At 44.1% G+C, this 14430-nt stretch overlaps 2 protein-coding genes across 6 annotated transcripts in view; one reads left to right on the forward strand and one right to left on the reverse strand.

Moving 5' to 3' along the window:
• Positions 1 to 14430, forward strand: part of MYBBP1A (MYB binding protein 1a) — a 36118-nt gene that overhangs the window by 8391 nt on the left and 13297 nt on the right. Inside the window, exons 16-24 of one of the 2 annotated variants that reach the window (XM_015880545.2) lie at positions 271 to 360; positions 806 to 946; positions 1353 to 1517; positions 1916 to 2073; positions 2503 to 2637; positions 3374 to 3485; positions 5003 to 5134; positions 6217 to 6285; positions 12169 to 12352. In XM_015880545.2, the coding sequence (XP_015736031.1) occupies positions 271 to 360; positions 806 to 946; positions 1353 to 1517; positions 1916 to 2073; positions 2503 to 2637; positions 3374 to 3485; positions 5003 to 5134; positions 6217 to 6285; positions 12169 to 12249 (1083 nt within the window). In that variant the 3' untranslated portion in view covers positions 12250 to 12352. Of the gene's footprint in view, positions 1 to 270; positions 361 to 805; positions 947 to 1352; positions 1518 to 1915; positions 2074 to 2502; positions 2638 to 3373; positions 3486 to 5002; positions 5135 to 6216; positions 6286 to 12168; positions 12353 to 14430 lie in introns of those variants that run through there. The other variant, XM_015880544.2, reaches the window with a different exon arrangement.
• SPNS2 (sphingolipid transporter 2) overlaps positions 3785 to 14430 on the reverse strand; it is a 117647-nt gene continuing 107001 nt past the window's right edge. The window contains exons 15-16 of one of the 4 annotated variants that reach the window (XR_001558964.2): positions 7300 to 7436; positions 3785 to 3994 (exon numbers count right to left, since the gene is read on the reverse strand). The gene's annotated coding sequence lies outside the window, so the exon portion shown is untranslated. Of the gene's footprint in view, positions 3995 to 7299; positions 7440 to 14430 lie in introns of all 4 variants that reach the window. The other 3 variants (XR_004309304.1, XR_004309303.1, XR_004309305.1) reach the window with 3 other exon arrangements.

Consider the following 14430-nt stretch of genomic DNA (forward strand, 5'->3'; position numbering starts at 1 on the left):
GCAGTTTTGGGCTGAGGAAATTCTTGATGCATTTTATATAGCTGGTGCGTTTTATACCTGACTATTAAAGGTAACATCTTCTGTAAAGATTAAGCATAAAGGTACTAAAAATAACCAACACTGAAAACTTGAATTGGTCACATCACTGAGAAAGGTGGTGTCTTCTGAGAGAGTAGAATATAGAGCAGCTGTCAAGTACTTGAAACCACGAACCTAATACTTAATTTGTATTAAAAATTTGTATTAAAAACCAGTCCCTCTTTTCTGCAGGTTCTTGACCCGGACCAAGATCAGGATGAAGAAAGTGCTGTTGTTGTGGTGGAAGAATCAGAGAAAAAGAAAAAGTCTGCAGAGGACACGGTAATGGATGTGGCGTTGCTTGTGCCAATCTATTTTCAGACCTTCAGCATTTAACAACAACGTTTTTGCTGATTAGTTGTAATAGACGTAACTGCATTTCTCTGTCTTGAATGAATTCAAGATCTTGGGCTCTGAGAACTGCAGATATTCAGGTCACGAAGCATTATTGAGCATTAGTAGGAAGGGAAGTCAAATGGAGGGCTGTTACTTCAGTTCTTCCTTAGAAGCTTCTTTTTAAGACACGTTCAGTGTGACAGAAGTAAGTCTATGTGATGTTCTGCCCTTGGCTCTTGTGAGGACCTGATACCTGTTGTTATCTGAGAGCTGCAGGCAAGAGAGCAGGGTGACAGAGAGCTTGACTTTGTAGTTCTGATCAGTGACACATCTGAGAATTAAGTGGGGCCTGAGGAATGGTGGGATCAGGAGATGAACTTTTCTTCCTCAGGATGGTGATGAAAGTGAAGAAGACTCCTCAGATGATGGCGACACCGAGGAAGAGAATGACAGTGAGGATGAGAAGAATGAAGAAGTTGATGAAGATTTTCGCAGTCAGCTGATTAATGTTCTTCAAGGAGGGAATGCATTGGTATGTTTTGATTGCCTACCTTGATACAGATACCAGGAGGTCTGGGGTGGTAAAAAAAATTACCAGAACCCCACATTCTGTCTGGGCCTATGCAGTGAAAACCTTAGCTGTCATTTTTACATGGCATTTGATGCAGGAGGTCAGGAGCTTCAAAGGCAGTAGGTCATATTTTCCTTTATTTATTATCAGGGTGTCCTGAGCACTGTTGCTTCCTCAGTCTAGCCCAATAGCTTGCTTTCCTATCTGCAGTCAATGAGATGGATGTGAACTAAAGCTTTGAGATGCTGTTATGTAGTGTCTGTTTTGTGTCCCTATAGATTTGGGGCTGTCCTGGGCAGGTGAGGGTTAGGAGCTGTTTGTGAAGTACACGAAGTGACATGTAATGTTGCATTCTAAAAAACAAAAGGGAGAAGATGATAGTGATGAAGAACTGGATGATGAGGCTATGATGGCTCTCGACAAGAACATCTCAGCTCTCTTTGCAGAACAGCAAAAACGGATCCAAGCAAAGAAGGATGAGAAAGACAGGATACGGAAAGAGAAGATCCTGCGGAGGGATTTCAAGATTAAGGTGTGAGATAAGTATTGCAAGCAAAGAGCTTTTGGAAGAAAAAGGGGTTTTATGGGTATAAGAACTAATAGATCTGTGCCAAATTACAGTGACTGCAGGTCTGACTGAGTAGTGGTGACTCTCATAACTGCTGCTTCTAAATGGTGTCACTGCACAAAGTCGGCTGGAGTTAACCAGCAGCTTTTAATCTTCAGTTTCAAACATTTAGTCTTCATGTTCTCATGTCCTGACATTACAGATGATAGCGGAAAGTGTACAGATCTCAGCTGAAATATATTTTCCTTCAGATATTGGCCAGCAGCTATGTACCGTGGTCCAGTCTGAAGGAGCTGCTTGGGATAGATCCATCTTGTTTTCCTTGTTTATGTTAATTCTCACTTCAGTAACTGTGTTTTCAGGTGCTGGATCTGGTTGAAGTGTTCCTCAATAAGCAACCAGAGAACCCCCTGGTGTTCGACATCATTGAGCCTCTGCTTCATGTGATTGAACAGTGCATGAGCTCAGACTCAGACAAGCAGGAGATTGATTTCCTCCAGAAAACAGCTCATATCTTCACGTAAGTGTCCTTAATGCTCTTGCTATAGGTGAGGGCTTTTCTTGATGAATCCCTGAAGTTTCTCTTTTTAAGAGTGGAGACAATTGCTGTGTTTACAGATAATGTGGAATTAGATTATCGTCATCACACACACACACAAACACAGGCAGTGCTTGGCCATAACATGCAAAAAAAGCATTCAGGACCTGAGTTTTCTAGTCTATGGGACTTCAAATGTCAAACTCTGTTCTTTGAGTAGCAGCTTCGAGGTGGAGAGCAACAATTCTCCTCACCCTTTTTACCTCAACAATGTATGTTTCCTTTGCTGCCCAGAGCTAGCACCATTTTTATTCGTTACACTAAGTCCACTGGTGAGAGTTCACAGACATCTTTTCCCTAGAGCTCTTCTTGGAGGTAATGGCTTTGGGTTTGTGCTTAATGCTCTTTCAGGAACTCGTTATGCCGAGCTAAGCAGTATTGCAAGAAAGTGGATGTCCTGCAAGATGATTTGCATGCCTTTGTGGAGAGGCTTATTAAGAAAGCTTGCAAGCACAATGATTCTTCAGTGGCTCTCTATTATTTCAGGTAAGTGTTAAAAGAGCTTCTGTACAGTGTTTTTTGGGCAGTGCTGGTCTGTAAGCAGGCATAATGTTGCATATTGCAACAGCTGAGAGACTCCATGAAGGCTGCGTGCCTGTATCTGAATCTTACATGAGGACTAGTCAGTCAGCCTGGCAGTGTGAAGCACTTTCAAACAGAGATGTCTATTTTTTGTTGATGATCTGCAATATAGCAGTTGTCATCTAGAGCTTTGCTAATAGTGATGGGAAGTGCTCCCTTGAGGCTTCATCAGAGAGTAATGAATTGTTTGTGATTCAGCTCAGGGATGAGTATAGTTTATGTTCTGTCTGCAATGATGATTCTATAAATACTGTGGTTTCCCATCTCCATGATAGCTCTATGAAGATTGTACTGATGCTGGCTTCTGTCTGTACATACCAGCATCTCCTTTGCCACTGAATGCAGTGAATTAGGATAAGCCAGATGTGTTATCTGCTAGGAATTATGAGTAATTTTCCTGTTTCTTGGTGAAAATGGAAATGGCTCTCCCATGTCGGCTTTCTTGTAGCTTGCAGGTAAATTCAAGGAGACTTTCATACTCTGTACACAGCTGTGTGTGGGTGCCATGTTGCATGGTTCACCCAGTACCATAAGTCAATGAGGCACGCTCAGCCTGTGGCTGTGCAGGAGCTGTACTACGTAACCCATGCAGTGGGTTACACAGGTAACTGCTATTGTTCTCTTTTTCATTTCTTTTAAGTGCCTCCTTATACCTGCTCAAAGTGTTGAGAGGAAATGTGTCAGATAAACCACCAGCTCCTCCTGTCCCTCTGTCAAAGAAACAGACAAACACCATCCCACAGGCTTGTCAGGTAAGAGCAGGCTGCTGTCAAGGCAATGCTTTTGCCAGTAAACTTGCATTACCTTGTTTTGCTGAGAATGCATTGCTTATTCAGTCTCACTCTTTCTGCTGTCTGTGTGATTTCTTTTCCATGCCATAAAATGTCACATTCTCCATTCCATTCTGCCTCACCCTCCTGTTTGTTTTCAGTTCCTGTTTGCCCACAGCCACCAGGGGCTGCTGATGGACGCTGCATCCGTGTTAACTGCCCAAAATGCTTGATGTATATTTGTTGCTTTTCTGTCTGATTGTCTGTTTGTTTTTTTTTGCATTAACCTCTTTCCAGTCTGAATTCCTGAATTCGGGTCTCTGAATTTGGTGGCCCTTTATGTTGGGCAGCCCCCAAATTAGGAAGTAAGGTTTTTACAGCCTGTACTTACCTCTGGATCTCTCAACTTGTGTGCAGGAATTAGTGCCTTGATTTTGTTAACATTAGTGTGGGAGGAATACAAACAGGACCAGCTTATGACAAGGGAGGGCCTGGAAATTACAAACAACGAGATATTATTAGTGGCAAGTGTGGTGTGTTTCCATTGAGCAGTTCTTTGTGAGCTTTTCAGTATTCAGCAAAGTGGAACTAAAACAGACCATATGATGCAGTGTTACTGCAAAAGAAATGTTTGATAATAAACAATATCTGTGTAGAAAGGATCAGTCTTCGCCTCTACGGTTATGTACATGAAATAAGTACTAAGCATAGGAACTTCAGAACTGTCTCCCCTTTTTTGGTCTTGTGTTCATCTGCAGTAGCAGTGGGGCCTTTCTACTGTTGTGAAGATCCCAGCTTTGATACCCTTTCTTTCCCAGAGAATTACGCTTCCCTGGCAATGTGAGAACAGTCAGGGCTGTCAGGATGTGGTGCTGCCCTCCTCATTCACTTGCATGCTGTTCAGGTCCATATGGCTTCTGCAGGTCTCATTTTCCTGCTGCCTGTCTGGCTTTCTTTTTCCCCACCAGAGGGAGATATTAGAGCATTTACACATTTCTGGGATTGCTGGTTCCCTGATCAGCACTAGGGCTTGTCTGCTGGGCACTGACAAATCCTGGTCGGAGCTGCTAAGTGGTCTGTTGACCTACATCTACAGATTCAGATGGCTGTATAGCTGAGAACTCTGTGTGTACAGTGCAGCTGCTGCAGGATTGTTTGTGAACCTAATGCGAGCTTACACATACCTGCCACAAACTCAGAAAGACAGCCCTCACATCAAACCACACTAATCTAGTCTAATTAATCTTATTAGGAGGCCGTGCTACGCTTCACTAACTTGGTCATACTGCTATTGGAACTTGGGAGAGTATGTGTGGGGCCTGCTTTGTTCTTTCTTCTTGGCGATATGTTCTATCCCATAGGCCTGTTTCATATAAACTACCTAAGGTCATTGAGCCATTGGAAAAACCAGCATGCAGTGGTGGAAATGAGTTGTTTTATTTAGCAATGAATCATTTGTTTCAGGGGAAATTTTTTTTTGTCCTGCTTTTTCCCAATAGCTTTTGAGCACAGGCTGCTTGGATGTGGAGAGAGTGACTTCGATATATCAGCAAGCACTGACACAGTTCTTGAGCAAACGAAACAGTGCCCTCACAAGTTCCATGTTTCTCGATCTCTTCACCCGCTTCCCGGTAAGTGCTGCTGCCTGTATGGTGCACTTTGTTCTGCTGGCTCCAAAATACAGCTGTAAGCCTGGGGAAAGGAGAGAAACTTGTCCAGTTTGATGTGGGCTGTTAAAGCTGCTGCAGGGCTTCCTCAGATTTTCACCTTCCTGAGCTCTGAATGCTGCATGTTTTGGTACCAGTGCTGCAGAAGACTGCTCTGGTTTGGACTAGGATACAGCATGGGGAATGTAGGTGAATAAAAGGCTGCCTATTAAAGGATGCTTTGAATTCTCTACCAGTATTCAAGACCACATGGATAAGCAGTGCTTACACAAAGGCTTTTTTAGAGGAGGGTTTTACCCGCTTACTGGAACTATCTGTTTGTTTAGTAGCCTTCTTGCCCCCCTGAAGGGAGCTGTTTCAGGTGGTGTGGGTGGAATAACCATCTGCACAAGGTGTTGGTGAACTACAGCAGACTGTAGTTTCTGTTTCTTCCAGTGCCTGATAGATGGCAATGGAAATCTGCCAGTAAGGTATTTGCAATCCACGCACTTTCTCATTTCTTGTGTCTGGATTCTTTCTCCTTGTAGAGTTGGAATGATTTTGTATAGAAACCTAGAAATTGTTGGATTAGGCCAGAAAAGAGATTCATCAAACTTTGCTGACGTGAAACCCTGCCTGGAAATGTTGTTTTGATCATGAATTGTTGCAGGGTGCGATTTTAAGATAACACATCTCTAGAGATGCTGCCCTTCTGACAGCTTTTTCTGTCCCTTTAGTGCATGGAATGGGACCTTTTCCCAGCTCTGACTTTCTCTAGTCTGACTCAGCATGTTTTCCTTTGCCTGTGGAGCTGTTCCTCTGCACAAAACGAGCTGCCTACAGAAAATATCAGGAGGGTGCAGACTTAAATGAAGAACCAGGCATTTTCCTGATCTTTTCCAAGTAAAAAGCTTTGCTCCTGATGTGATTGAAGGCTCAGGGCTGCTGTAAACAAAGTTGTTCATTTTCACATAAGATGTTGCTGGTCTCTGGACACCTTTCTTGTGGAATTTTCTTCTTGCTCAAGATGATGAGATAAAGAAAGGCTCAATCTTTTACTGTTACAGATCATGTGCAAGCCATTAATAGACATCCTCGTCAAGTCCATCACAGCAGGAGCCAGGCAACATCAGCAGGTAAGAAGGAAAGCTAACAAACAAAGTTGTATTAAACAGTCGATCAGAGAAGTCACTTAATCACAGCAATTCAGATGGTGCTTAATTTGCTTATTGCTGCCCTTAGGGCTGCCCAATTTTGAGAACTGGCAGAGGTTTTACAAATAGTGCTTTACTGCTTCAGGTGTGTCAGAAGTTGTGGAAGTGGCTGATGTATCACAGCCATAGAGTTTCTTTGGTAGTGTTTCCTTTAGGAACTGCAGCTCCCAGGGTTTGAGGGCTGTTTGCCATGATCACTTCAGTCATTATTCCTTAGTTACTTTCTTACTGGTAAGATGTTCCTTTGTAATGCAGAATGTTATAATCCTTTCCTCCCAATGGTAAATCAAGATTAGCTTCTTGAGTCTTGTTCCGTGCCTTGCCAGCAGGCCTGCATTTCCAGCCCAAACCATTGTGTGATTCTATGGCTTTTCAGGCCATGTGCTTCTCTTTCTGGTTTGAAACCGCCTGTACTATAGATCTGATTGCAGAAGCGCATTGACCTTTTTGATTCATAAATAGCTGTTTTGTTGTTTCTGATCATTGGAAGGAATGAAAAAGGCTGTGGGTATTTGTTTACTTTAAGGCTGCTTTACCCAACAGGAGTGGCTGTGATTTAAAAACAACAACAACAAAAGAGAACTAAAGTATTCGTAGTGTCTCAGTGTGTAGGAGTCAGGATGTGTTACACAAGTGACAGCTAAATTAATTATAAGGTATGTACTTGATCCTGTCCTCAGGAGACCAGAGCAACATCCCAAGCAGACAACTTGATTTACGTGGGTATCTTTGCTTCCCCAGGGGGAATGGCACCGTCCTTTTTTCAGGGCCTCCACAGTTATCTGAACATGTTTTGTTTGCAGAGCCAGTTTATCTGTGTGTGTGGGAGAAGGGGAGGACATGCAGTGTGCTGTGTGTGGGAGAGTAAATAGAGAACATGCATACACTACTGTTAAAACAAAGGCAACACGGAGAGTAAGCTATGCAAATACATACTTTGGCATCTGGAGTTGCAGCTTTACCTTCTTGCAGACTGCTTCATTTTCAGGAGCTCTGTCTTCCCCTCGTCAAATGTTGGATTTGTCAGGTTTTCAGCAATGCTGCACATCAGGGATGTGCTGTTTCACTCTTGTCTACTGTGGGGAAAAAAGTGAATAGAAATTGTATGGAATAACTGGATTTTAAGCAGTCACCGTGAAGCATTTCAAGGAGACCTTAGTGCGAAGAACACTTTACGTTAAAGAAGTGAAGAAAGAAGGTGTGAAAGAAGAACGTTTTGGGATAGTCCAATCCAGCTTGTTGGATGCAGTTCTGAGAACTGGGGTCCCAAAGATTAGTCTCACTAATTAGGACCGTGTACTTGAGCAGCAGCAAAGTCCCCGCTGGTAGGATGATGATACCAGTGTACACGTCACAATCTTTCTGTACATGCAGGCAGGTTTGATAGCTTTCTCTTACTTAAGTATAAGCATCATCTGATTAAATGCAGCTGACGTTTCTAGAATCCCTTACCTGCATGTATGTCTGCATGCACACGTAGCCTCTAAGTAGCTTAGATACAAATGGCATGTAAGGATATATTCTTCAGTGATGAGGCTAGTATCATAGAATCATAGAATTATGATACTATGGGAGAAGGACAACGCATCAGAAACAGAGTTTGTGTTGCACCTTTGAGCTGACCTGGTGCTGATGAATTTCACTGAGCTCCCGGCACAGCTGATCTGTTGGCAGTGCAGTGCATTGCAGTTAGCCAAGCAAAACGTGTGCAGTGCTAACAGGCTTGTGCTGCTTTGGTGACTAAGGATGTTGCTGTTGATCTCATGTCTTCCTCAAGCACTGAGCGCATTCTCTCCAACTCTTTGTGGAAAATTAACAAAAAAAGTGCATTACTTCCTCCTTTCTTAATGCATTCCTTTCTTATTTCTGCAATTGTTTCCAGAAGACCTTGACCTCCGCGTTACTTCTTTGTGCTTTGTTCCAGTGGGTGCAGTGTTGCTTTTTAGATATGTACAAAGGCATATTTTTTTGGCTTGTGCTGATAGAGTGTGAACCAGAGATGAAGTTGTGTTGATTTTAATGATTATTGCGTGACTCAGCTGCATACCAGAACCCTCCTGAGCCTTAGGTGAGGAATGTCTTCCTGGTTTATTTTTAGTAGCATCAGTATATGGAGCATAGCTGCAGTAACATCTGGTTCTGTAACTGAGGGGGGTTCTTGAGCTGTCCTTCTGATGCTGTTTCAGCACAAACCCCTTGGCAGTGCATTTTAATTATAGTGCCCCCCCATGCTCATACGTGCTGGGACTGCCAGAGGAGTGAACGAGTGGGTGAACTAATGCTTCTTGACTATTACTGTACTCTGAAGGTCAGGTGAAGAAGGAAAACGTGCAGCAGGTTGTGCTGCAGTCCCCAGGCTTATTGCTGCACATACTGCAAGTGCCAGCTCTGAAATGACACAGCACAGTGTGTCTGGAAGCCTGGACCAAGCATGCTGTTCCTTAAAAAATACTTGTCCACCACCAGCACACAGACAGTTGTCCCTGTCTTTGTTTTCACCTGCCTGTCTGTAACATTGTCCTAGGGTGCAGGCAGATGAATCGGTACCCGTCCCTTGTTAGGGTCCCTTGTTGGGGTCCCTTGTTGGGGTCCCTTGGGAAAGGAAGCGTCCATTTCAAAACAGTTACTAAGAGCCCGAATTACTAATTATTTGTGCACTGTGGTCATGCATCAGTTTGAATGCATCCCTGTTATCTTATTTACTTTTAGAGCTATATTGATTGAGGATGTTTCAGTAGCTGGGTTTCTCTTCTGTGATCTGGCCAGAGCTCTGCAAAGCTGATGTAAGTGCAGAGCTGTCACAAAACTAATAACTGTCATTTTAGTGAGTGTGGAGATGAGAATGGGCTCTGAGATAGAGTTCAGAATGTCATCTTTTGTGATATGGATTCATTAATATTTCAAAATGTGTTTTTATAAAGCAGGCTGTGACAAGGAACCCTTTAAGATCTATCTAATGGGGAGTGTATTTTGGGTAAGTTGCTAATTAATCTTGGTGCTTTGGCAGTCTCCCCAAAGGGATCAAACCTACGTAGACATAATTCTCAGAACTGAAGCATTTCTGTGCCAGAGCTGCCATCACCAGAAGAGTAAAATATGATCTCAAAGTCCTGCCAAGGAGGTCTTGGCTGGTTGACAGTTATCCTTCTCAACAGTTTATGTTCTGTGTAAATATATAAGTTAAAAAGTAATTAAACTTTAATACAGCAAGAACAGTAAAAGCACTGTAAAGCATCAGAAGCCAGCACCCTAATAACGAAGCAAAATAAACCTCCCCAGATTGGTACCAGCACTCTTTACCTCCTTTACAACAGAAGTGCGAACCACTGCTGATTCAAGCTAAGTGAGGGCCGTAATGGGGAGGTAGAGGTGGAGGTGGTGACGCACTGGAACAGGTTGCCCAAGGAGGCTGTGGATGCCCCATCCCTGCAGGCATTCAAAGCCAGGCTGGATGTGGCTCTGGGCAGCCTGGTCTGGTGGTTGGTGACCCTGCACATAGCAGGGGGTTGGAATGAAATGATCATGGTGGTCCTTTTCTACCCAGGCCATTCTATGATTCTCAAAGCACTCCCAACCCCTGTGCAGAGGCAGGATGCTCTGTGCTGTGTGCTTGGCAGGGGGCTCGTTTCCGGATCACACTGAAGTGAGATTCAGGGTGGTAAACTACCCACAGGCAGTGATAACTTCTTTCTGCCATACGCTATTACAGCAGCTGTTGTCCTCCTCTGCCCAGTATACACTGCTTCTTTAATAACCTTTTTATAAGACAAGTTATTTGCAGCTGTGAAATGTGTGTCGAACTGACATGTTTTGACTCCATTCAGCATCTTGCTCCCGTTCCTGTTTTTGTTTGATGTAAGGAGATGGTCAAGGAGATCCTCTGTTTTGCAAAGTCAGGCTGAAGCCGGGGTGGTCTCTTGCACATTTCTGAGCTGTCTGATGGTGGGCCAGCACAGCTCCATGACATGTACTGACTAGGTATGTAAACTGCCCCTCTGAAGTCAAAGGAGGAACAGTTGAATGTTTTAAGTGCTTTGCTGGGTCAGGGCCAGAGTGCTTTACATTTTCCAACCAGAATTTTTAGCCTTTAGATCTTCAGGATGGTGTGGATGTGGATTATTGGATACCAGCATTCCATTTTTGTGAGCATCTCCTGCTTTGGAAGAGCTCAAATAAACCGTATTACCATGGAATATGTTGACAGCATCTATAAATAGTCTTTGATGTTCTTTGAGAGGTGTCTGATGCCATAGTAAAACGTAGCAATTAATTGCTTTATAAGCTGTGTTTCTCTCCCCCTTTCCTCTAATTTGTACAAGATGGCTGAACATTTTGAAAGAGCAGTTTAAATTTTTCAGGTCTTTCTGGCTGCATTTAAGCTGAGTGCTTGAAATCCCATGGTGAGAACTTTGTGCGCTCATGTTGTGTTACATTTGGACAGGACCTTGTCACCGAGTCACAGAGTCTCTTTGGGACATCACGTGTGTTGTCAGCTGTTGATATTTGTTCATTTTTTCCTGCTCCCTTAGCAGTCCAACTCTATCTTCCATCACACTGAGTGCAGGGCAAACAGCAGGTACAAGCTTCTGATTACCTCTTTATTGTGATTCGGAGGAATCTGTGTGTTTTACTCACCACTGTTCAGCTGATGGTGTTAATGATGATCATGGGGGGGGCAACATTAAGAGTGATTGGCCTTTATGATATGGTGAGTAGCTCCCCCAGGGTGACATGAATCTGTGTTCTCCAAAGCAGCAGACCAATACATGGATTGCTCTGTATGGATCACTGTCCTGTTGGCCTCTGGTGAAAGAAGAACACGGGTAAATAACGCCTTGCCCACCCCTGGATATTCACTAGCTTTGTTGTGTGTGACACATTCCAAGCCAGTTAACTAATGCCTTCAGCTCGAGCACTGTGTTACAGTGGATGTTCTTTGTTTTGACTGCCTCACTGTGCTGCAGGACCTTCATCTCCATCAGAAATCCTGCTGTGGATCCTGGCATTTAAAGAGCAGGGAGACTCTGAGAAACTGCAGTGTCAGATTTTCTCCCCCCCCCCCCCCCACCCCATGCATTGACTCATCTGTACTGCCTTTAAAATCCAGTAACACTTGACTTCTGTCACTAGCTCACATTGGATCGTGATGAATGTAGGAGGGAGCTTTTATTTTGTTTTTCTGCTGTTCTGGCTGCCAGCATCACGGTGACAAAGCGAGCAGCAGTGCTTGGGTGCAGGGCACAAACGTCGTGTTCCAAACCTTGTCCTGAACAGACTCTCAGAAATGGATTTGTCTGGTTGGGAAATGCAAGGTGAGGGTTTTAGGCTGACAAGAACATCCTGAGCACTGATTGCAGGAGGACCAAGCATGGAAAAATATCCACTTCTTTTCTGTTGATTTGCAGAGTCCTTGGTTAAATTAAACAGTGATATTTTAGGGCATAAAGAAACCCATATGTCTGTGGGTGTATATGGCCAGCTCTGCAGGAAGGCTGCTCCGGTGCTGGGAATGCTATGGTTTTCTACTGGCTCTAAGCACACCTGAACAAACTAACCCAGTGTGTGACTGTCAGTGACAGCAATGACTGCTTTTATCTGTAGGGCTGAGGCTGACATAACTGCAGTGGAGGTGCAGCTGTCTTATATGAAGGCAGTTTACATGGGGTGAAGCTCATTCCGTGTTTTCAGCCAGATTGAGTGGTGGTGGCGATTTAAAGTGCCTGTGCCTCGGAATAGCTGTGTTCGTGTTGTGAAGGAGGAGGGGATACCAGCACAGCTAATGTGAGAAAACTTTCTGTGCTGCAGACAAGTGCTCAGCAGCAGTGGAATGAAGTTTGCAGCTCATCTGATCGATGCCACAGCCGCTGCCCAGAGCCCTGGGAATAGGCAGAGAGTTGGATGGATTTCTTAGCTTCTCATTTCTGCTGCTTGGAGTGGGATGTCTGAGCCATGGATGAAGTGTGGGGAGGATAATAACCAAACATGTTTGCAATCCAGCATCTGGCTTCTCTAGCAAGTAGCTAGTGAGAAAGGTGTTGGCTATTTCAAGGGTTTGGAAATAAAAGTTAATGTTAAAAATAACCAAACCAAAGCTCATTGGGAACTTCTTGCGCTCAGGAAGCCCTCAACAGATCACCTTCATCTGGCAAATGAGCAGAATGCGTCTCATATGCTACGATCATTTTTAAATGTGCTAATGTGCAAGTCGTTGTGAGCTATTTAAAGGCTGCTGGATGGAAAGCTGCCTGCTGCTTCTGTGGAAGGTTAATTTTGTACTATGGGGGAGGAAGAGGTACCATCGACTCCGCATGAAGCTGGTTTGTGGTGCAGAATGGCTTGTTCTTAAACTCTGCAATCTGAAATCTGGCTTGATGAGCTGGGGTGTTTGGTGGGAGTACGCTGACTTAAGATTGCCTTTCTCATCTGAGGTTGTAAAATATGATTTAGATGCCACCTAAAATGCTTTACATATCATAATTAACTGGCCTTGCAGAGTTTTTCTCATCTATTTGCCACAGGAACTTAATTTTAAACTGTAATAAACCATTTGTTATGTTCACTTTTTGGCAGGGAGAATTTAGTTCTGAAGCATTTAATGCTCCCATTGGCTGATGCTGGGGGAGGGCAGGGCGCACACAGAGGGTTTGGGAGCAGGGCTGAGGGGTTCTGGTCACATTTACCTCTGTTGTGTGGCTCTGCCATGGCCATTCCTGGAAGCAGGAGGGCTGGGAAGGGCTGCCTGCCTGGCGGGGTGATCCTGTGCCTGCCAAGCTGGATCCTGCTCACGTTCCTGCTGTCTCAGACAATATTGGACCTGGCCAAGGATGGCTGAATGTCTTGAAAGAGCTGATCGATCAGTCTGAAGACACTGGATTGTAGCGGGGAATATTGAATTTGGCTCCTGAGCTGGGTGACTGTGCAGGATAGATTATCCTGGTATTTCTGGGTCAGTATGAGCTCTGTCCCTTTTATCCCAGGAGGGTCTCTGAGTTCCACCCTGAAACCTTCACACAGCTGCTCAATGGGAATGTTTTAAGTAAATGGTGTTTGATGCTTCTGTGCAAATATGGCTTGATATGCTCTTGAGGGATAATTATTTTGTTTGTCCTTAGGATGAGAGTCCCTTTTATTTTTTTCCTCCTCTTTTGACCTCCCCCAGAGAATTTGCAGTTTGATCCCTGAGTGAAAGGCCTGCTGTTAAATACGGCTGTGCATCTCCTGGCCAAGACTCCATTGCTCACAGCGTTGAAGGGCTCAGTGGGTTTATCTGAATCTCTGATAATTCTGATTACAACGTGTGAAGGTACGACAGGGAGCTTGCAGCATATGCTGAACTGCTGCTGCTTCTGTGCTGCCTGCTGTGCTCTTGGTGTACAGAGCAAGGAGCCCTGTGGTCATCAGCCTTCTTCTCCTTTCACTCACAGTTTGCCCTTTTGAGTAAGCTTCAGGGGTGTCCCTGATTTGGACTCTGCCTACCAAACTGTCAACAAGCAGATCTGTGGCTTACAGGCTCAGAAATGGTCACATCAAAGAAGAAATGGCAGAGCAATGGAAAGCAAGCTCTTTCAAAGCTGAAGACCGCTCCCTTGGAGCCATTCTCTCCATCCCACACCCAATGGAAGCATAAAAATAGAGTGGTGGAACTGTGGGAGTAGAAATGGGGGTAGATTAGCACTTGCTTCATGGCATTGCATGCTGTTCATTTTCTTTTTACAAAAGCTTTGACAGTAATTGGAAGGGACATCCACCATGGTGCTCTGGATGCACTGCCCTATAGTAAGAAACGACAAGTTATTCTCTTAGAGCCCGTAGACCTGTTAGCTGGAGCTTGCTGTGTTTTATTATTGCTGTTGTTGATTCTTAACATGTAACAAATTGCAGGCAGCTGAGGAATTGATTTCGTGGTTGGACTATTTCTTAAAATACTTGTTTAGAATTTCCTATATTCTTGGCACACGTTCTTTTACCCTGGTAGGATCTGTCAGGAACGCAGTATATCTATCTGTATAGCTGTGGTCTCATAAGCCTTGGGAAGCACAGTTATTTTTTGCCTTATCCCTATGGCTG

This window comes from Coturnix japonica, chromosome 19 (assembly GCF_001577835.2).
Source record: "Coturnix japonica isolate 7356 chromosome 19, Coturnix japonica 2.1, whole genome shotgun sequence".
Classification (NCBI taxonomy): Eukaryota; Metazoa; Chordata; class Aves; order Galliformes; family Phasianidae; genus Coturnix; species Coturnix japonica.